Source organism: Octopus sinensis, linkage group LG20 (genome assembly GCF_006345805.1).
Source record: "Octopus sinensis linkage group LG20, ASM634580v1, whole genome shotgun sequence".
NCBI lineage: Eukaryota > Metazoa > Mollusca > Cephalopoda > Octopoda > Octopodidae > Octopus > Octopus sinensis.
In genome coordinates, this window is record NC_043016.1 from 20,170,845 (window position 1) to 20,192,670 (window position 21,826).

The 21,826-nt window shown below is 37.3% G+C and overlaps 1 protein-coding gene across 1 annotated transcript; it reads right to left on the reverse strand.

Moving 5' to 3' along the window:
* Nucleotides 1–757: 757 nt before the first annotated feature.
* Nucleotides 758–21,472, reverse strand: LOC115222647 (voltage-gated hydrogen channel 1-like). The gene is made up of 3 exons (XM_029792966.2): nt 21,234–21,472; nt 5,343–5,847; nt 758–2,191 (listed from the first exon to the last, which is right to left on the reverse strand). Exons 1-3 carry the CDS (start codon nt 21,237–21,239, stop codon nt 1,608–1,610), a joined length of 1,095 nt encoding a protein of 364 aa, XP_029648826.1. The 5' UTR covers nt 21,240–21,472; the 3' UTR covers nt 758–1,607.
* Nucleotides 21,473–21,826: the final 354 nt, after the last annotated feature.

The following is a 21,826-nucleotide window of genomic DNA, read 5'->3' on the forward strand; positions in this document are numbered from 1 at the left end:
GCAATGGTTAGTTCATAAAGACAAAACAAAAGACAAAACAAAAATCTACAATCTACCAGCACTCACTTGGTCCTCGAGTACTTTTAGCAGAGTCCCTATATCAGCAAAGATTCATAATACAACCCCAACCTCAATATAATTTGGTATCGAAACATACAGCTAGGATAGGAAACCTTTGAGTCATGGTTTCTTCCCTTCCTCACTTCTCAGTTTTGCAGACCTTTCTCCTTTGTCAAGGGCGGGGGTGGGGGACATTGGAAAGTATAAGCATGTATGGGATAAAGACTGACTAGAAACATAAATGCAGGCAAAATAAATGATTGGATGCCTAAATCTCAGTTCACAAAGGACGGTGCATAACGTGTCCAATATTGCACACCATAAGTTATATATTCACAGAGAAATTTATGAGTATCAACCTAGTTTAACAGACTGTCTGTTAAGAAAATCACAATTCTACCAGCAAAACTGAGTTGAAAATAGTTTCAAATACAATACCTAAGTATTGTTTCATAAAAAAAAAGTATGGTTGTATGGTAAAGATGATTTTTTTTTTTTTTTTTACAATCATATTGGCACATTGGTATTTCTACTACAGACTTGGGTTGACCGAAATCTTCCAGTGGTAGACCAAAATTAAATGGAAACCCATCTGAGCATATGGCAAAGGATGTCAGAATCAGTGCATATTTGGTTTTCTCTCCTCTATATCCAATTAACTTTGCTTGATCCTTCACAAAGTTGATAAAAGTAGCAGCGACAAAGTACAGAAGGTAGTGGTGCTGGTGGCATTGAAATGTTCAACACTTGTGTTACATACTCTCACAAAACACACACAAACATCACTTAAGAAACAAGGATTTAAATGTTATTGGGCTTATGGAATTTGAACACTTGGACAATTTGTATATGATGAATACACATGTGCATTTATGTAGTGTGTAAACAGCCATAATATAGTTAGGCTGAAATGATAGATGCTATTAAAAGTAATAAGGACACTTGAAAAAGAATGTGTGTGTGTGTGTGTGTGTGTGTGTGTGTGTGTACTGGATGCCGTTCCTTAATTGGAGCAAGAAAGAGCCTAGTGGCAATTTTTAGTAACTCAAAGAAAATGGGAGATAATTTAAAATTAATTGGGGATTTTATGTTTATGTGCTTAGAGAATGGACAGTCAATTATGTACATGTATACATCCACACATGTATGTATGTGTGTGTGATAGATGGAAAGCAAGGAAAGGATAGCATGAGAAAGAGAAAGTTACTGAATAAAGGATGTGTGTGTGCACGCACATGTGCGTACAATTGCTCAAGAATGAAAGCAAACTGTTGGAAGGGTGAAACAGTAGGGAAAAAAAAAGTCACAAAATTTGGAAACAGAGGACATACAGATTTCATAAAAATAATAATGTAGAGAAAACATTGGCTCATCTACATTACAAAAAATTTTCATACATTTTTGATTAGTAAAGTTTTTGTTTTTTTTTGTTTGGTTTCTGTACAAAGGAAAATCTCGTTGGTGGGAAGTGGATGGGTGGTGGTGGTGGTGGTGGGGGTTAAGGTTTATCACGTTAAGGGAATAAGAATTCACCGCTGTCATCAGCATCACTTAGTTTGACTGAAATTAGCTGTGGCAGTTTTATCAAGGGTTGTGGTTGTTTGTATTGGGTGTGGTGGAGTAGGCGGTGTAGTCATGGCTGGTGTTAGTATACATGTTGAAACTGAAGTCCTTGACGGTGATCTGCCGTTATCTGTGGAAGAAATACTGCTAATTAATATGTTTGGTGCTGTTGTTGCTGTTGTTGTCGTCGTCGTCGCTGCTGTTGTTGTTGTTGTTATAGTTGTTGCAACTGTTGCTGATGTTGTTGTTGCTGCTGTTGTTGTTATAGTTGTATTACTAGACAAATTTTGGGAAATATTACTTCCATTGTTGTTGCTGTTAAGAATCTGGTGTTCCACTGGGTTAACTTCTGCAATGACAGCGATGGTACTAACTGAGGGTGGCTGTTCGTGTTTGTCGGCATCAGTAATCCCGTGTTTTCGCAGGAGTCCTTGCAAGAGTTCTATTTCTCCTTCTTGAGCAGAGCAATATTCACGGAACTTGGACAGTTCCTGTTCACAGGCTTCACGCAGACGGCGTTCTCGCTGCAGCTTCTTGTCTGCTTGTTTCTTCACAGACATAATAATACCTAAACAAAAGGAATTTGAAAAAGATGAAGGAGGGAGGGAGAGAGAGAGAGAGAGAGAGAAAGAGAGAGAAAGAGAAAGAGAGAGAAAGAGAGAGAAAGAGAAAGAGAGAGAAAGAGAGAGAGAAAGAGAGAGAGAGAAAGAGAGAGAGAGAGAGAGAAAGAGAGAGAGAGAGAAAGAGAGAGACAGACAGACAAAGAGAGACAGACAGACAGAGAGAGAGAAAGAGAGATAGAGAGAGAGAGAAAGAGAGGGATGGAGAGGGAGAGAGAGGGAAAGAGAGAGAGGGAGGGAGAGAGAGGGAGGGAGAGAGAGGGAGAAAGAGAAAGAGAGAGAGGGGAGAAAGAGAGAGAGGGGGAGAAAGAGAGATGGGTGAGAGAGAGAGAAAGAGACAGACAGACAGAAGAACTCAGTATATATATATAAAAAAAAAAAAACAATGCAATCTTCAGACTCTTGTACCTGAATTTTTTTTCAATGTCTTACACCTGTTTATTTCCTCTCCTCAAGCTAGCATGGTGGTGTAGCACAAGTATCAAAACAATTGTGTCTGCAGCTGGGCAGATGCCTTTTGCTATCTAGTAAACCATTCAAATATGGTAAATAAAGTCTTGCTCAATCAGCAGACTTATGTATTTAATAAGGAACAAAACTGTTTTTAATTTTGAGTTTGTGGTTGACAGCCAGTGCCGCCTCAACTGGCTTCCGTGTAGGTGATACGTAAAATGCACCAATCCGACCGTGGCCGATGCCAGCCTTGCCTGGCTCCAGTGCAGGTGGCACGTAAAAAGCACCCACTACACTCACGGAGTGGTTGGCGTTAGGAAGGGCATCCAGCTGTAGAAACATTGCCAGATAAGACCGGAGCCTGGTGCAGCCTTCTGGCTTCCCAGATCCCCGGTCGAACTGTCCAACTCATGCTAGCATGGAGAACGGATGTTAAACGATGATGATGATGATTAGGAAGGGTACCCAGCTGTAGAAACCATGTCAAATACTGCTATTGGAACATGATGCAGTTACTTCAATCTGCTGAATCCAGTCAAAGTGTGCAACACATGTCAGCATAGAACTAGATATGCATATGATACAACAGGCGCAGGCATGGCTGTGTGGTTAAGGAGCTTGCTTCCTAGCTATATGGTTTCGGGTTCAGTCCCACTGTGTGGCACTTTGGGCAGGTGTCTTCTGCTATAGCCCCGAGCCGACCGAAGCTTTGTGATTCAATTTGGCAGGCAGAAGTTACTGCCGTGTATGTGTGTGTAGGTGCTTGTGCCTCTCCGAAAGAGAGAGAGAGACTAATCTGTCACCATTCTATGGCCATCATACACATACATACTGAGAAGCAACCATGTTTGAGAAAGAGAAACAGAATGTTGCTTCTTTGTTGGTATTATCACTATAATTAAGAAATTAAATCGTTTTTTGCTTTGAAGGTTTGAAAGCACCCCTACTCAAGTAGTTCAAGAAATAATTCATCTCCACACAATGAAAAGATAAATTTCATACTTAAAATATCAAAACAAATCAAGGTTTAAAAAAAAAACCAAAAAAAAAAACCTTGTATTTTAAACAGAACTCTAAGTTTATATATCTGCAGTTGTTAATTAGATTTGACTTTCTCATTATGGGCATATACCTGTAACCAGTTTGATAACATTTTCCATGGGCCCTCAGACGACTACCTATCTGATTTACTTCATTTTTTTGGTGACAAAGCACACAATTTGGTCAATATTTACATCAACAGAAGCTTCACCGTTATGCAGTAATCTAAAAATGAATTTTCAGCTCAAGCAGTAGATTAGCATAACTTTAAAAGATAAAAGACAAGTCCTCCACCTCTGATATCATTGGAACTGTATATGTATCCCAGCATCCCATGTTGGTTTCCCAGGAATATTTCTGGACTCTCTATCATGCAGAGCTTCAACATACAGCAGTTTTCTGGCATTATGTTTCAATCACTATAATCTCAAAATTGTAGACTATTTTACCTCGGAGACCACCATTCACTTTTAATCAGTGCAGATGTTCAAAGACTTAATGTTGTATGTTCCAAAATATTTCTTGGTTTGCGCTGATGATGCTTTCTGCAAACTAATTCTCACTAATCACTTTAGAAACCTCCTTGTGTACTAAAATCACACAATCTTTGTGTACCAAAATCACACAATCTCTTGTAATTGAGAAACATAACCAAAAGCCAAGATCCTTAAATCTGGCTCATGTGGCAGTTTTTTTTTCCCCATTATTTGACAGCAACAGCTGTCTCCTGTAGGCTTTCCTTGTTTTATTCTTTTAATTTTTTTTACAAGATTACCATCATTCATGAAATATGGCCTCACAAAATGTTACCATATGCATGAATTTCTTTCAACAGTTTTGGTACTGTGTTTTCATTGACTTTTGGATGAATTCCCCTATATCAATCTCTTCCTTCTACTCAATAAGACAGATGACAAGACTAACTCAGCATATATGGTATACCGAGACAACCTGCCTTTTTCAATATTTCAGTGTACTGATGTATAACATACATCTTAAACCCTTCTGGTGAAATCTGTCTTCATTTGTTGATAAAATGACTTATCTGCATACAAGTATAGCAAGAATCATTACAGATACATAGCATGCCAAAGTTTTAAATTCCTGTCTGACCAAATTTAATTCTCTAACATCTCAAATGCAACTGAAACCTTTGAAATTCTTGAGGTCATCTACATATGGTAGAATGTGTTTTTATAAATCATTAAATTTTCTTTATTTTCCGGCATGAATTTACATTCTTATTTGGTGCTATTAGGGTTGGAAGAATTGATGGAATGGTTGGCAAGAGCAAATGGAGTGAGGTGGTATGGACATGTGTTGAGGAGGGATGAAGAGCATGTTCTGAGGAAAGTGATTGCATTTGATTGCGAAAGTGAGATAGACTGAGGAAAAGATGGGGGGGGGACAGGTGGAGGAGGAGATTGGGAGGGCTGGTTTGAAAAAGGATGCCAACAACTGGGCGAGGTGATGTGAGGGCAGTTGCTATGGCACTGAGGTAGATCTGGCCACCCTTGTTAATGGGGACAAACCCCAGATTTAAAACACTGGATGATGGTGATGTATTAAGGTTTTTTTTTTTAACAAATGTAAAATAAAACTTACCATTCAGGATTCTTGTCATTCTCCATAATCTAAGCACAATTAAAAGACCCACACCATTCTCAGGTCCGTCATGCTGTCTGAATACAATATCCAATACAAACGAAGCTATAACGACAACTGCATCAAACATTTCCATCTTATGCCTGAAGAAGTCAAGTCTCAATGCATATAACCGAAGAGCAATTTCCAGCAAGAATATGCCCAAAATAGCTAAGCTAGCATAGCGCAAGATGAAAGCAACAGCCATTTTGTCATAATCATGTACCTGAAGTATTTGAAGGTCTAGCAGAAGTTCAGAAATTACCAGTAGACAATCAAGAAAGACAAGGCAGATAATTCCAATTTGGAATATATTGGTGTTAATCAAGTGGATGACCCGTTCACGGATTGTGCGGAATTCTTGTTTGGTTTCATCAGAATCCGTAGTGACTGAACTGTTGGAATCTTCCTTCTCGATAACCTTCTCCAAGTCATCATGGAGTTTATGGAACCCTTCCATCTTGACCTAAATTTAAAAAATAGCATATTTAAATATACTAAATAAGAAATAAAGAAAGTTATAAAAAAAAATCTACATAAAATCTGCACAATGTTGACAAGGTCAGAGAGATCAAATTCGTCCCCTTTTCTGCAAACACACTATCCTTCCCCTAATCATGTAAATTAACTTGAAAAATTTATCGATTCCTAGAAATTATCTCCCCCTTCTCATAAGATTCAAATATCTGCTGCTAGGATTTTGCCTGTAGCATTCAGTATACCATTCCTTCATTTTACAATGCTTTATATTTCACTTCATACTTTTGTCGTGAAATCCTATCAATGTTGCTTTTGTCTTTAACCCTTTCATTACCAATCCGACTGAAACCGGTTCTGGCTCTGAGTATAAATGTCTTGTTTTCATAAGTTTTGAATTAAAATCCTCCACCAAACCTTAGTCACAATTTATGTTCCTAACACTAGCTTAATGATGACTAAGTTATTTTACTAAATTCTTTGTTATATTTAAAGTAACTGAAAGAAACACAGCATCTCAACAGAAATATGATAACAAAAGGGATAATCCTCTGGAATTAAATTACACAGGCGCAGGAGTGGCTGTGTGACAAGTAGCTTGCTTACCAGCCACATGGCTCCAGGTTCAGTCCCACTACATGGCACCTTGGGCAAGTGGCTTTTACTATAGCCTTGAGCTGACCAAAGCCTTGTGAGTGGATTTGGCAGGCGGAAATTGAAAGAAACCCATCGTGTATATATGTGTGTTTACGTCCCTGTAACTTAGCTGTTCGGCAAAACAGACCACTAGAATAAGTACTAGGCTTACAAGGAATAAATCCTGGGGTCAGTTTGCTCGACTAAAGGCAGTGCTCCAGCATGGCTGCAGTCAAATGACAAAAGGATAAAAGAATAGAATCTGCTTTTAATACTAATTGTTCAAATTTGCAGCCAACTAAAGTTTGAAGCTCAAAAGCATTCCAACTATGTATGACCATCTCAACTTATTCAAGTCACTGCCTGGAATCAAACTTGGAATCTTGAGGTTAGTAGCTTGTGCTCAACCACTACACCATATGCCTGTGGGCAATTATGGAGTGAATTTTAGGGCTTATAAATCTAATATTTTCCTATCTTTCTTTAATACCAGTTCCCATATGCTACTCCTATCTGCACTGGGCCTGCTTAAGAGGTTGCTGTCTTCTAGCATATTTACTGGCTCTTTTAGTTACCATATTTTCCAGTGGTGTCCTCTATTATTTTAACTTTATCCCACAGGGGGATGAAGTTAAAAGGAGATATTGATAAATTGGGAATAGCTGATCATGTACGGAAAAAATGGAGACCACATCCCTCTGTGGGATGAAGTTAAAATAAGAGACAGAACACAATTGGAATATACAAAAACTAAAAGAGGCAGCACAAATGCTAGGACATAATAACCTCCTAAGCAGACTGAGTGCAGATATGAGTAGCATATGGGAACTGGTATTAAGGAAGGATAGGAAACGTTAAACAGGATGAGGACAAATTTCCGTCAAACGTAAATAATGTGTATCTCAACTTATTTTAAGTATACAGTGTACTGAAGACAACAGAAATAAATCTGTTCTACACTGGGTCAAAATCATTTACAAGTTCAGATTAAGTGGTCCTTGCTCATGTTTATAAAAGGGTGTCATTTATGGGGAATCTGGTTGCTATTTCCAGTACAGAAGGCTATCACTTTAGCTTGTCTTGAAACTAATTGCTTAGCTTGTAGGTTAGCCTTGATCAAATTAAGGTATGATTGAAGAATTCAGAATATGACTTAAATATATACACACACACATATACACTCCGCCGAGTGGTTGGTGTTAGGAAGGGCATGCAGCTGTAAAAATCCTGCCAAAACAGTCACAGAAGTCTGGTGCAGGCTTGGGCCAGGCTGACTTGTACCACCCCACCCATGCTAGCATGGAACATGGGCATTAAATGACACACACATGCACATATATGCACACATATACAAACATACAAAGGTGCAGACAATATTTGAGGATAGATTTATGGTTAAAAAAAAAACTTGTATAATAAAAAAAAATTTTTTAATAAAAATAAACGTAAAACCAAATTATCAATTTAATAATTTCATTCAATAAAACCACCATAAACATCAATAACTGTCTCTACGCGGTGTCGAAATCATTTGCAAGTTCAGATTAAGTCATCCTTGTTCATATTGGATATGACTCAAAGTATGGCAGCTTTCAAAAATCTTTGGTACTATGGGGGTGACCATTGATAATTTTCTCAATGATGCTCCATATATAGTAGTGAACAGATCTGGTAGGCAGAAACTGAATGAAGCCCATTGTGTGTGTGTGTGTGTGTAGATGTCCTACCTGACAACCAGTGTTGGTTTGTTTACATTCCCATAACTTAGTTTTGCAAAAGGAACCCGTACCAGACCTTAAAAAAAAAAAAATCAAGTACTGGGGGTCAATTTCTCTGATTAAACCCTTCAATATTGCACCTAGCATGGCTGCAGTACAATCACTGACAAAAGTGAAAGATAAATGTCTGAAATATATAATGAAGCAATTATAGATGTGCGATTCATTTGATATGTTAAGTACCTATTTCAGCAAGGCTGTTTAATAAAACTTGAGAGGGTGTAGTTAACAGAGAGAGAGAAAGGTTATGATGGAAATTGGACACTAATCACTTGAAGATAGTAAAGTGTTGGTTATCTTATTTCTAAAATTTTACGTTTTATCTTATCTATTTTATTTACGCATTTAATTCAACTCTAGCACAGCTGCCAATCTGCTGATGACCTACTATGCTTAACTGAGTATCAGTTAATCAGAAATTTTTCATTCTTTTTTAATCTGGTGTCAGCCAGAGACAAGAGGTGAGTGGTAGATAAAAGACTGAACAGAGAGGTGGATGGACGAATGGGACAGTTCGGTACCATCAAGGATGAAGGAATTATTTAGTTCTAGGTCAGCAGTGCTTGAAACGATATGATTAAAAGGCATTCCAGCCATGACTACCCCATCTTTTCAAAGTGTATTGCTAACTACATTAATGTATCTGCAACAATTTTTATATATTTATAAGAATTCATTGTGGCTCTATATAGAGATAGTACGTTTGATGTCTGGCATGTGCACCTTGCCAGGGATGGTCAGGTGGACTGGCATCACCAGTTCTCACTCAACTCTTAATCTCTCACTCGATGGCTCAGAGTGCAACACCCTGGTACCCCACTTCAGCTGGTGAGGAGATGGTGTTAACACATCAATAAGCAAGATTCTGGGTAAGTCTTCTCAAGGAGTCATTGGCTAGGACAGAGGAACCCGCTTAGGACAACTCTCAGGTGTTCAAGTCCAAGACATGTCTCAGGAAGAGGAATATGATTGTGGATAACATCTTGCATTGGTGACATCATCAACCAATGCCCCAACAACCGCACAGTAAAGGGATAGGAAGGAAGTACATACTCATTCTTCCTTCACCCTTGAGCGGTTAAGTTCATTTTACAGTCCTGAGATCTTGGGTTCAATACCACTACTTTGCTTTTTGAACAAGTTTTTTTTTCCCCCATACAATGACATTGAATGAAACCTTGTGAAAGAAATTGTGTAAGCAGAAGCAGAGAGAGAGAGAGAGAGAGACAGGCAGAGAGAGAGAGAGACAGACAGACAGACAGACAGAGAGAGAGACAGACAGAGAGAGAGACAGACAGACAGAGAGAGAGAGACAGTGACAGAAAGAGAGAGAGACAGAGAGAGAGATAGAAAGAGAAAGAGAGAAAAAGAGAGACAGAGAGAGAGCATTTAAGCTCATCAGAGGGATTGAATCTGTAATTCAAAAGGATCAACTACAGTTTCTGTATTGATTCAATTTTAGAAGTAGCATGTGTGGAATACTCAGCCACAAAGACAATCCAAGTGATAAAACACCTTAATACTTTTTTTTTTGATGATACATTCACTGTTCACTTTGTCAGTGCATTATTTTATTTTATGTACTATACATGCACTATTGGCTACCTTCTTTGATGAGTTATATTTTACCTGAGCACTGTATACAACGGTTTTATTATTTTAAATGTGCACCGTCACAATTGATGGAGGATATCTATATAAAACAGGTGTGTGTGTCATGTCAAAACTTGAGATCCACCCAACTGATTTTAATGAAATTTTACACATGCATTACATGGGGTCCATAAAACATGGGGCAGATAAACTGCATTTTTTTTAAGCATTTTCGCAGCATTAAGGCCTACAACTAGAGTATCCAGTTGCTTCTTCCAAATTTGCAACAAACATTAATCAGGCTCCTTGAATTGCTGTGGACTAAAAAAGATTCAAATGCCACCTATGTATGCCCCCCACCCACCCAAATGCAGATTAATCAGATTTGAGTATACTGCACTGGGTTTTATCTTTGTTTTAGACCATTTTCTGATAATAAAATATTGACACTACTTATGTATTATAAGCAGCATATAATATTTCATGAAAACCTTTCCATCCAATTTGGCTGAAGAAATGAGAACATTAAAATTTTTGTCAGTACCCTGTTGATGCTTAATGTTACCATCCGCACACCACCAAGCCATGTGCATGTGTGGTGTGGTTGGGTAAAAGCACAACAAACCCATTCATCCATTCTCCAAAAGTACCCTGTTGATGTTTCACGTTAACCAATCCTGTGCAATGCAGCATGTCAGCTTTCTATGTCATCCATGTCAGAACTATATAATGCAAAATGTTCATACAAAAAAATTTGCTGTTGTGACTCACAGCTATTTGAGTTTGATTGATTGACCACTTCTGGAAGCTACGCTTGCCACCTGCAATTAGCCCCCTCCCCACTTCCTGTGTTCCCTCCCTCGTTTTGTCGGATGAGTAAATACAGAATTAATGAGGATTTGAGTGAATTCAGATGCATTGTTTTAAAACTCACCTTTATGTATGTTTATCATGTTTTGTGTGTGTTAAAAGTGTATAAATTTGAATTTAAAAAATTCTATTTTCATTCCTGTTGGACACCTTATTTGTCCACGACAGCTTTTTTTCAATTTGGCAGCAATCATTTTCTTTACCCTCCATCCCAAAGATGGAACAATCATTCAGCTGAGCATAAAGAACACATTCAGTTAGCAGTCCAGGAGCTAACTCCTGAAATGCTTCAAAATATGTTTCACAATGCTAAGGAGAGATTTCAAGTATGCAGGGATACAGACATGTTGAAAATTTTCAATAACAGTTTGATGTAAGATTTATAAATCTGTTTTGGTAATAAACAAAATTCTGTCAGTTTTAAAATTTGCTCAATTTCATTGAAACAGTTAATTCTGGAACACCCTGTATGGTGTAGCATTGTTAGTTGTGTTGCTCAAATAAAAATTAAAATCAAAAGGTCATCTCACTGTTAAGAATAAGAATATTGTACCAAGGAGTATATTATTCAAAATGTATCTCCTTTATAGGTGTGGCAGTGAGGTTGAGAAGCTTGCTTTCCAACCATGTCGTCTTGGGTTCAGTCCCACTGTATGACATGTTGGGCAATTCTTTCATTACAGCTCCGTGCCGACCAAAGCCTCGTGTATTATATAATTGCCATTACTGTATTGGTATATTAAATAACACATACAACTCATTGTCATATAATAAACAAATTCATGTATGAAACTGATCTTTTCCTGCTTCAATTATTGTTTTTGTCTTATAAAATACACACATACAAGAGGAGGAAATCTATATAATTTGAATGTGGCCCCCCGAGAAAGAGTAAAAGTAATTACCCGATCAATGACAGGTATTACTGCTATTAAGGCGGTGAGCTGGCAGAATCGTTAGCACGCCGGGCAAAATGCTTAGCGTATTTCGTCTGCCTTTACGTTCTGAGTTCAAATTCTGCCGAGGTCGACTTTGCCTTTCATCCTTTCGGGGTTGATAAATTAAGTACCTGTTACACACTGGGGTCGATGTAATCGACTTAATACCTATGTCTGTCTTTGTTTGTCCCCTTGTGGGTAATAAAGAAATAGGTATTAATGCTAGTATTCCATAGATAACACTGGTGTGTGGTATTTCTACAAAACCTGTGTGACCACACAGAAGTCCTCTTAAGAGAATAAAGAGGAAAAAAAAAGTTACAAATTTCCATTTGAAATAACCATACATACATTATATTTAACAGAAAATATTTTTGTTACACACTGACTGGACAGATGTATTACTTGAAGCTTTTGACAAAAAAGAGGATATAGCATCACAATGTGTAGGACAACTGGAGGTTTCTGCAGGACAATCTGTTGAGGACTACAAGCCAGATCTGTGGCTGGTGCAAAGTCCCCTCTTGACCTAAGGTGACATGATGGAACAATGTAGTTGGCAGGGCCATTGGGGAAAAGAAAATGTTCAGTTTGAATGATTGAAAGGATGAAAATACACACATATATATATATATATATGAGGAGGCAGATTAAGTCAAATGCTCAGTACAAAAAGTATGATATGCAAGAATAGTGGCAGTAGTTGTAAGCAGAATCAAGTGTGTTAGTTTGAAGTGTAAAAAGCTATCTAGTTCCTTTCTCTACCATCAAATACTCTCTTCATAATCCTTTATAAGCAAAAGGATATGCGCCAACAAAGAAACCTCGATACCTCGACACTAGGAAGAAAATTCATTTAGAATATACTTTCATTGTTTGATATTCCTTTTTCTATGCCAGCAGGAATTGGATGGTTTTTCTGAATGTTTTATAGTTGGATTGTCACGGATGATAGCTTTCTAGCTAAGAAGGAAAACCATTGGGGAAGAACGAGTTCTAATATATGCTACTTTTGCCTGTAGACAGGCTCCCACACTTTCCATTAACCAAGATTTACATAGGTCCTTGATTAACTCAAGACTATGGCAGAAAGCACTTGTCCCATCTGATAAGCAATGGAATCAAACATGAAGCTACTTGGTTGGGACATGAACCACAACTCAAACTACTCAGCAATGCTGTCACTGAAACAAAGTCAAACTAGTAAAAGATTTCCATGTCTTTACAGCAGTGGCTGCCATCATTCTACAGGCAGTATATCGTATTTGAGTCCATGTTTTAGTTCCCAGTTACCATTTCACATCAGTCAAGGTTTAAGAAAAACAACATTTCTCTCACAACTATAAATGAAATATATGAGCAACAAGATGCTCTCTCTCAGTAGTCATCAAGCCTGCTGGGAAAAAACAGCCGAATTATACCCTGTCTAAATAACAGATGTATTGGTCAAAATAACTAATAAACAGAAGGTTAGAACAGTGAAAGATGGATTGGTCAATTAAATCAATCTCAGTATTTTATTTTGCTGACCTTGAAAAGCAGCTACTGGAACATGATAAAGTCTTCAGACAGGTTGGATCTTGTCAAACCTTCCAACCAGTGCAAACATAAAATATTACCGTTGTGTCTGGGGAGAGTCATTTTCTTTTTGTGCCTTATAATGTAACACACTCACTAGTAAAATTTCCACTTTTTTCTTATTTTTATTTTCCTAAAATTTTCGTTGCATCTTGCAACCTTTTGTTTGTTTGTGCACATTTGTGTGGGTCAGTGTGTGTGTGTGTGACTATACATGCATGTATGTATATGTTTGCATGTGTATGTATTGTATATATGTGTGTATGCATATGTATATATGTACGTATGTGTGTGCATCTGCATGTACGTATCCTGCATATTTATGTGCTTGCATGTCCGTGTTTGTGTATTTTCTATGCATGTGTTTGTATATGTGTGCATCTCTGTCTCCTTGTGTGTGCATGTGTGTGTTATGCAACTTTGTACCATGTTTGTATGTATGGATGTGCATCTTTATATGTGTGGATCCGTGTCTCCATATGTGTGTTCTTAAAGCCTGTATACCTAGCCGTCTGTATATCGAACTGTTTATTTTCATATCTATATGCTTACATACAGGGAAAAAGTGGAAATTTTACCGGTGAGTGTGTTAAATTATAAGGCACAAAAAGGAAATGACTCTCCCCAGACACAACAGAATATACTTCAACACACGAACTCAAAGAATCTTGCAAACCAAATCCAAAAACAAAATATAAAATATTACTGTTGTATAAGAATGTTGGAAAGTAAAGTCGACCACAATAAGATTAGTAGTGAATTATTTAGTCACTAGCGCACACACATAAAATTGACTGAACTGAGAACAATGTATGATCTATTTTATTGGCCAATGAAATTACAAAGGTAAAAATTAAGCCTCACAGGATTAGGGCTCAGAACTAAAGGATGTCAACCATAAGTTATAAGTGTAACTATTTTAACCCACTGAATCTAATTCAGTGTATTACTAAAACTTAAATTTGTTTATCCAGGAAGGGTTAAATTATCTGAACTATAAAAATGCTGATAAGCACAATACTTAAAACTTAAGCAGTGGTGATAGTCACTAAACAATATATTTCTGTGTGTGTGTGTGTGTAAAGCAAATATTTCCTATTGTGGCCTCTGACCTATATTAGAGGAGTGAATTGATTGACTAAACTCTTGAAAGCTACGTTCCAAAGTTTGCTAGTATATTTGATAAAGTCAATCAAGAATGTTAAAAGTACACCTTTGGTAATGAAAATAATCATTAAATGACTAAGGAGGTGTCTTTAGTAATTGATGACGACAACCACAAACTTTTGTGTCTTACTCAAAGAGTTATAATTACAGTACTGAATGATGTGGTCAACAGATGATCATGTACACAACTGTTGAACTAATCAATTAGCAATTACAAAAAAAAATCTTTCTTCTCAGTTACAAAGACGTCTTAAGTGATTGACATCAATAAAAAGAAAAGACCTTTATTTGTATATAGTTTTACCATTGTTTACTAACAAACACATACAGCCACAATGTTTAGAACTATACAATATACAGAATTAAGAACATTATTTAAATTTTTGTTTTTGTTCTAAAATCTATAACCCATTAACTTGAGTTTTCACAAACCATCGGTAACTAAGATACACTTAGATGTTTACTTATTTTTCTTGGTGGCTGTGAATGCCACACTTACAATCGAGATAGTTTCATCAAATGGAAATCAATAAAGGTATTATGGGTTAATAGATTCACATTACAGTAAACACTTACTAGACAGCTTATATTGTTACAACACAAACACTGTTCCCACTTTTAAGACAATGCTGCTACCACAAACTTTCCTGACCACAAAAAGAATGAAAAAAGGCCACCTGATAGGGTTAAAATTGTTCATTCACACACTATAATCTATCTCTATGGCTAACAAACAATCTAACTAGTGTTCTTTTGTGTCTTGAAACTGGGTGACCATGTCAGCTCAGCTTGTCACCGGGTATTGTGTCTGGAGGCTTTATGGTTACTTGATTTGCTAGAAATAACAAGGAATCATGCCACCCACCCGCTTAACAAACTATCAACAATTAACGAACCATCTAACAATTTAATTTAATGCCACGTGTCAAATAAGTAATCAATCTAAAATACAGTTGAGAGGTGACAGTGCAATACGACTGTCAGTAATTAATGAGGATGTATAAATTTAAAAGTGCATATTATTTTCTTTGAATAATAATTTGATATATTTATAGTGGCGAGCTGGCAGAACCGTTAGCATGCCAGGCGAAATGCATAGCTGTATTTCGTCTGCCGTTACGTTCTGAGTTCAAATTCCACTGAGGTCGACTTTGCCTTTCATCCTTTCAGGGTTGATTCAGTACCAGTTATGCACTGGGGTCGATGTAATCGACTTAATCCGTTTGTTCTTGTTTGTCCCCTCTCTGTTTAGCCCCTTGTGGGTAAAGAAACAATTTGATATATTTATGGTAGAGGTGGTACAGGTAGTGAGTAAAAACACAAAGGATAGTCAAGCTGGAAGTATATGTCAGCTATCCAAATCTACAGTTTATACTGTCATTGATAGTACACTTGGTACTTAAGAATGAGGGACCAGCTACCTGACTCAACATTCCTTGGTAGATAAAACAATTAAGGATATGAAGACAGGGAAAGCCCCAGCCCATCAGGAATCACTGCTGAGATACTGAAAACATCTGGCAGCGTGGGTTATGGTCTAATCACCTGTATTATAAATCAGGTGGTTCATGAAAGAGTCATACCCAATGACTGGTGGAGCAATACCATAGTCAACTGCTACAAAGGTAAAGGTGATGCCATAGAAAGAAATAATTACAGAAGTATCAAGTTGTTGGATCAGGTGATGAGAGTCCAACTAACTAGGGAGAGAGTTAGCCTAGATGAGATGCATGGAGAAGCACCACTGATGCTATATTTCTGGTAAGGCAGTTGCAAGAGAAATACATAGCTAAAGATAAATCTCTGTAGTTGGCCTTTGTTGACATGGAGAAAAGCCTTTGACAGGGTCCCCCAATCCCTTTTCTGGTAGTCAATGCAGGAACTAGGGATAGATAAGTGGTTGGTGAGAGCTGTACAAGTCGTGTACAGGGACGCTATCAGTAAGGTGAGGATTGGCAATGAGTACAGTGAAGAATTCAGGGTACAAGTCAGGGTTCACCAAGGATTGGTGCTCAGCCCCTTTTTATTAGTCATAGTCCTCCAGGCAATAACAGAGGAATTTAAGAAGGCTCCTCTATGCTGATGACCTTGCTCTTATAGTCAAGTCACTACCAGAACTAGAAGTTCCAGGTATGGAAGCAAGGTCTAGAATTGAAGTCTTAAGAAGGAAGGCAGACAAATCACAAATTCCTTCAGATAGAGGGCCCTGCTTGATCTGTGGAAAAGGAGTAGGTAGAAACTCCATAAGATGCAGCCAATTACAGCAATATCAGAGGAAGAGTAACAGGGAAACTAGCTGTTGTATGTGGAAGATGCACATGTACAATAAATGCTGAAAATGTGCAGAAAACAGACTGCATCAACTGCCAGTGGGGCAAGCTAGAGATAGTAGATAGCTTCTGTTATACAGGTGATCAAGTTAGTAGTAGAAATGGACGCTCTGAGAGCATAGCTGTGAGAAAATTAGGTTGGACAAAAGAACTACCTCTGCTGGCAACAAAGAGCCTCTCTCCCCAGAGTGAAAGGTAGATTGTATGATGCCTGTGTGCGAACAGCTATGTTACATGGCAGTGAAATATGGGCTGTGACAGCTAGGGACATACATAGGCTCTGAGAAATGAAGCCAGTATGCTTTGTTGGATGTGCAATGCCAATGTGCATGTTCGACAGAGTGCAAGCATCTTGAGAGAAAAGTTAGACATAAGAGGCATCAGATGTGGTGTGCAAGAGAGACGACTGTGCTGGTATGGTCATGTGATGTGTATGGACAAGGACAGCTGTGTCAAGAAGTACCAATCTGCAACTGTGGAGGGAACCTATGGTAGGGGTACACCCAAGAAAACATGGGACAAAATGGTGAAGCACTTCAAACTGAGCTTCACAAAGGCAATGACTAGTGACCAAGACCTTTGGTTATATGCTGTGCTTGAGAAGACTTGTCAAGTGAAATCCTAGTCATGGCTGATGTAGGTGTCACATAACTTGCACATGTGCAGGTGGCACGTAAAGAGCATCTATCGAGTGTTGGGCCTCATGGAGGTAATGACCGAGACCTTTGGCATTGTTATGCTTGAGAAGACTCAAATCAAGTAAAATCGCAGTCAGGACAAATAGTGGTGTCACGTAAATGGTACCTGTACTGGTGGTATGTAAAAACATCCATTACACTCTCAGAGCAGTTGGCACCAGGAAGGGCATCCAGCCATAGAAAACCATGCCAAATGAGACTGGAGTCTGGTGCAGCCTTCCAGCTCTGGTCGAACTGTCAACCCATGCCACAATGGACAATTAAATGAAGAAAAGTTGGTGAAATTCTACATTTTTCCAAGCCATTACATTATGGTTTTACAAAGTACTTTATATAGCAGTGATAGTCGATTAACCACTTATGAAATCAATTCAGATAAAACTTCTTGTAACTCAACCAGCTCGGTAAGACAGTGACCCACCCCCCACCCACTCCAAATTAGCTGTACTGTAAATGAAAACACGACTACAGTGAACTGTCTTTTACCAAGAGCCTTTTTTAAAAATTGAAAGGTTTTTGTTAATGGTGCCAAACATTTCTACTAGCCAGCATATATGCTTTCTTTGGTTTTATATATATATGTGTGTGTGTATGTTCTTTGGTTATATATATGTCGGCCAGTATACTATTGGTTATGGAATATGTGACAGAATGCCAGATGGTTTTGCACTGACTACTGCACCTGGCAATATTGATGACCACTCAATTTCTTTAAGACTGCTTTGTTTCTCTGCCCCACCAATCGTGGACATATAGAACAATTACAAATCACTAGTTTTGCCTCAGTGTAACAGTTGACATGAAATTGTTGGTAACATTCAGTTCATTTATGTTCAATAACCAGTAATATACTGCTTGACTGCCTGTCATATATATATATATATATATATATATATAAACTTATAAGCGATCACAGTGCAATGACTAAAAATAGTCTATTAAAAGGGTGTATAAACCCCTCGACAGAAGAAGGGTTTCCCTGTATGCGTGATATTCAAATCCACATGTCCCACATGCATTGGAAAACTTTTCCATTGAAGGCTTACACACCCCATTATTAGACTATTTCCTATAGTCATTGCATAGTTATAAGCTTATAAAATTCTACAACTTAACAGAATTGTAAAAAAAAACCCCAATGTTGCTTACTATAACACATATCTATTGATAGCCTTTATGGCAAAGCTCTCAGTTCACAGATGCAATCCTAGGAATTTTTCGAAGGGAAGGCACAAGGTCAGAAAGAAATACAGTTCCAGGAGAAAAGGGCACACATGCCCCTCAAGCACACCCTTGGGTCTGCCCTGGTTCAGTTCACTGGGTATTGTCATGACAAACTGTGCTTCTGAGCATTTAAACCGGAGTGCAATTCTCTCATATATATATATATACATGCATACATACAGAGAGAGCTGATATGTGAGTGATATTAAAACATGTAAGGTGGTGAGCTGGCAGAACCATTAGCATGCCGGGCGAAATGCGTAGCCGTATTTCATCTGCTGTTATGTTCTGAGTTCAAATTCTGCCGAGGTCGACTTTGCCTTTCATCCTTTCGGGGTCGATAAATTAAATACCAGTTACGCACTGGGGTCGATGTAATCGACTTAATCTGCCTGTCCTTGTTTGTCCTCTCTATGTTTAGCCCCTTATGGGTAATAAAGAAACAGATATTAAAACATGAATTAGGCTTCATAACCTGGAAGCTCAGGTTATGCATAACCTGGAAGCACAGGCTGTCGAAGAAAAACCTAGTGCCAGCGGCAGCGGTCCAGAAGGCAATGAGTGGAAGAAGAAGTGGTCGTGGTGCTCTTGGAAGTGGCTATGCATGGGGTAGGGTTATGGCTGGCAAAATGAGTGGTAGCTGTACTGGCATCCGACCCTCATCTTGTGACAGGAATGTACCAGACAACTAAGTGGGTTGTGTCGACACTGATTTAAAGAGTTTTTGGTGCTTCATAAAAGTTTGCGAGTCAGACAGGAAAGAAAAATAGATTACAAGGTGCCTATGTCGAAGTTGTATCGTCTTGCATGTCCAAATGCCCACCAAAGAATCTGGGTGTACGTATTTTGTATCAACTTGTGGAAACCAAAATAATTAGTTTCGTATGCAAGTTTATGTGAATTAGTATATTAATAACAAATGAGAAAAAAACAAAACCTTACAATTTTTTTTTTTTATTAATACTCAACAAAGGGTCGGTCGTTACTCAAAGGCTGAAAGTTTCGTTCTTTCTACCGATTATTCAAAAAAAACAAAAAACGTTTTGAGTTTTATTTTTTCCGTCTGCATTACCAATTATATATATATTTATATACACACTCGCATACCAAGTATATGTTTAGTAAACTTGTAGAACGCTGTGTTTATTTTCATCTCGGTGACATTCCATCTTTCCTGTGTATTACTGTCCTGGTGTCAAAATTGAAACCTCATATAGGCTGTACTATTTATTTATAAATGGTCAGTCGACCAGTATAGTTTGGTCGCAAATTGATTCATCAGGCAGGAGACAACGTAAATAAATCCGAATCTTAAATATTCAGCAGTTTTGTTTACCATAGTCGGAATTCTCTGCATTTTAAATTGATTCAATAAAAGGAAAAATTGTTATTCACTTAGCTGTCCCATTCATGCAGATCGTGAAGTATAATGGTTTATATATATATATATATATATATATATATATATATATATATATATATAGAGAGAGAGAGAGAGAGAGATATATATATATATATATATATATATATAATATATATATATATATATATATATATATAGGTTCGTGGTAGAATTCGAACCTATATATAATGTATTGGTTCGGAGTATAATATATATTAACATTTAGCAGAAGTATGCGTTGGCATATGGGCATAAAAATTATCATGAACAATTTATTTTTTAAAGAAAGTATTATTCTTGTTAACAAATATCCGTTTTCTTTTTAAAGGAAAAGGCTTCACCTCATAAAAAGCATTCACAGAAATACAATTTTGAAAATAAGTGTGTGTGTGTGTGTGTGTGTGATTACACAACACAAATAGGCGTATTTGGTTAGTGGCTTGAATGGAATTCGAAAACTGTTCCAAGTTACCTATCGCTCAATTAAAGTAATTATAAAGAACTTTTTCGAATTAGATTATAATTTTAGGTCATAAGAAATAATACTATATACATAACGCATATTATATACGAAAGCTTGGTAAATAAAAAAAGTCAAATTTTTTATATGCGAAACAAACGATATAGACATTTAAAAAAAACATTTAGCAAGAACCCGACAATGTGTCGGATTAAAACACCCACAGCTTTAGTGGAATGTTACAAGCAAAACAAACATTTACCAATATTTACTAAATTGTAGGTACTTGTGTACATACAGAAATGCATATTATTTGCTCCATGAACCTATTACAAAATATTTAAAAGAAACAAATAGCAAAAGAATTTAGTCATATAAATAAAACAGTGAAATACAGAAAAAGAATATAAATATACAAACACCGTTTCTCTTTTTGGAAAGAGTTACGAAGTAATTTGGAAAGCAGCAAAATTATATTCTTCAAAAAAAGAACCAAAATTTTTGGTAAATAGCTTTTATAAACAGGAACCAGTCTAACTTTTATTTATATATATATATATATAAGTAGATAAATGGTACAACAAGGCACCAATATTTATTTATTTATATATATATATATATATTTCATATGTTGTTCGTTTCGAGGAATTTACAATGTAACATTTGTCTATTTTAAAAGTAAATAAATATTTACGCCTTACCTTCATTTGGGCAACTTTGAAGGGAATAATTTCGTAGTGGAAAGAGTTAGCAAAATGAACATTCAGCTTAATAAAATAGATAAGCTCTAGATAAGTGTGTGTATATGTATGTATGTATAGTTGCCCGCTCTGATGCCACAACAACAGCTCCAAGTGAGAACTGACGGAACGAAAGAAGTGCGTATATCGTTAATGGAAGAAAAGAATTAATGCCGTGGTGATGATAGTGATGGTGGTTGTGGGGGACATGGCCATAGACGGAGGGGGGAGAGGAAGCGGCGGCGGAATTGCAGCAGACGTAGAAGAGGTGACGGGGTAGCACGCAGAGTAGTGGTGACGGTATATACCGTCACAAACAAGGGGAGGAAAGAGGAATGGCTTACACACACGAGAAGCAGGCGGTGGCGGCGGCGTGGCCATACAGCTTTCACACGCACATGCAAAATAAAAGCGTGCACTAACATGTTCGCCGGAGTTTACAAACAAAAGGAGGGGGGGAAAAAAATGTAGTTTATTTATTGTAGATCTGACTCTATCACTTATCAGATATTACATATTTTCATTTAATTTACAAAAAAAATACAAAATACTAT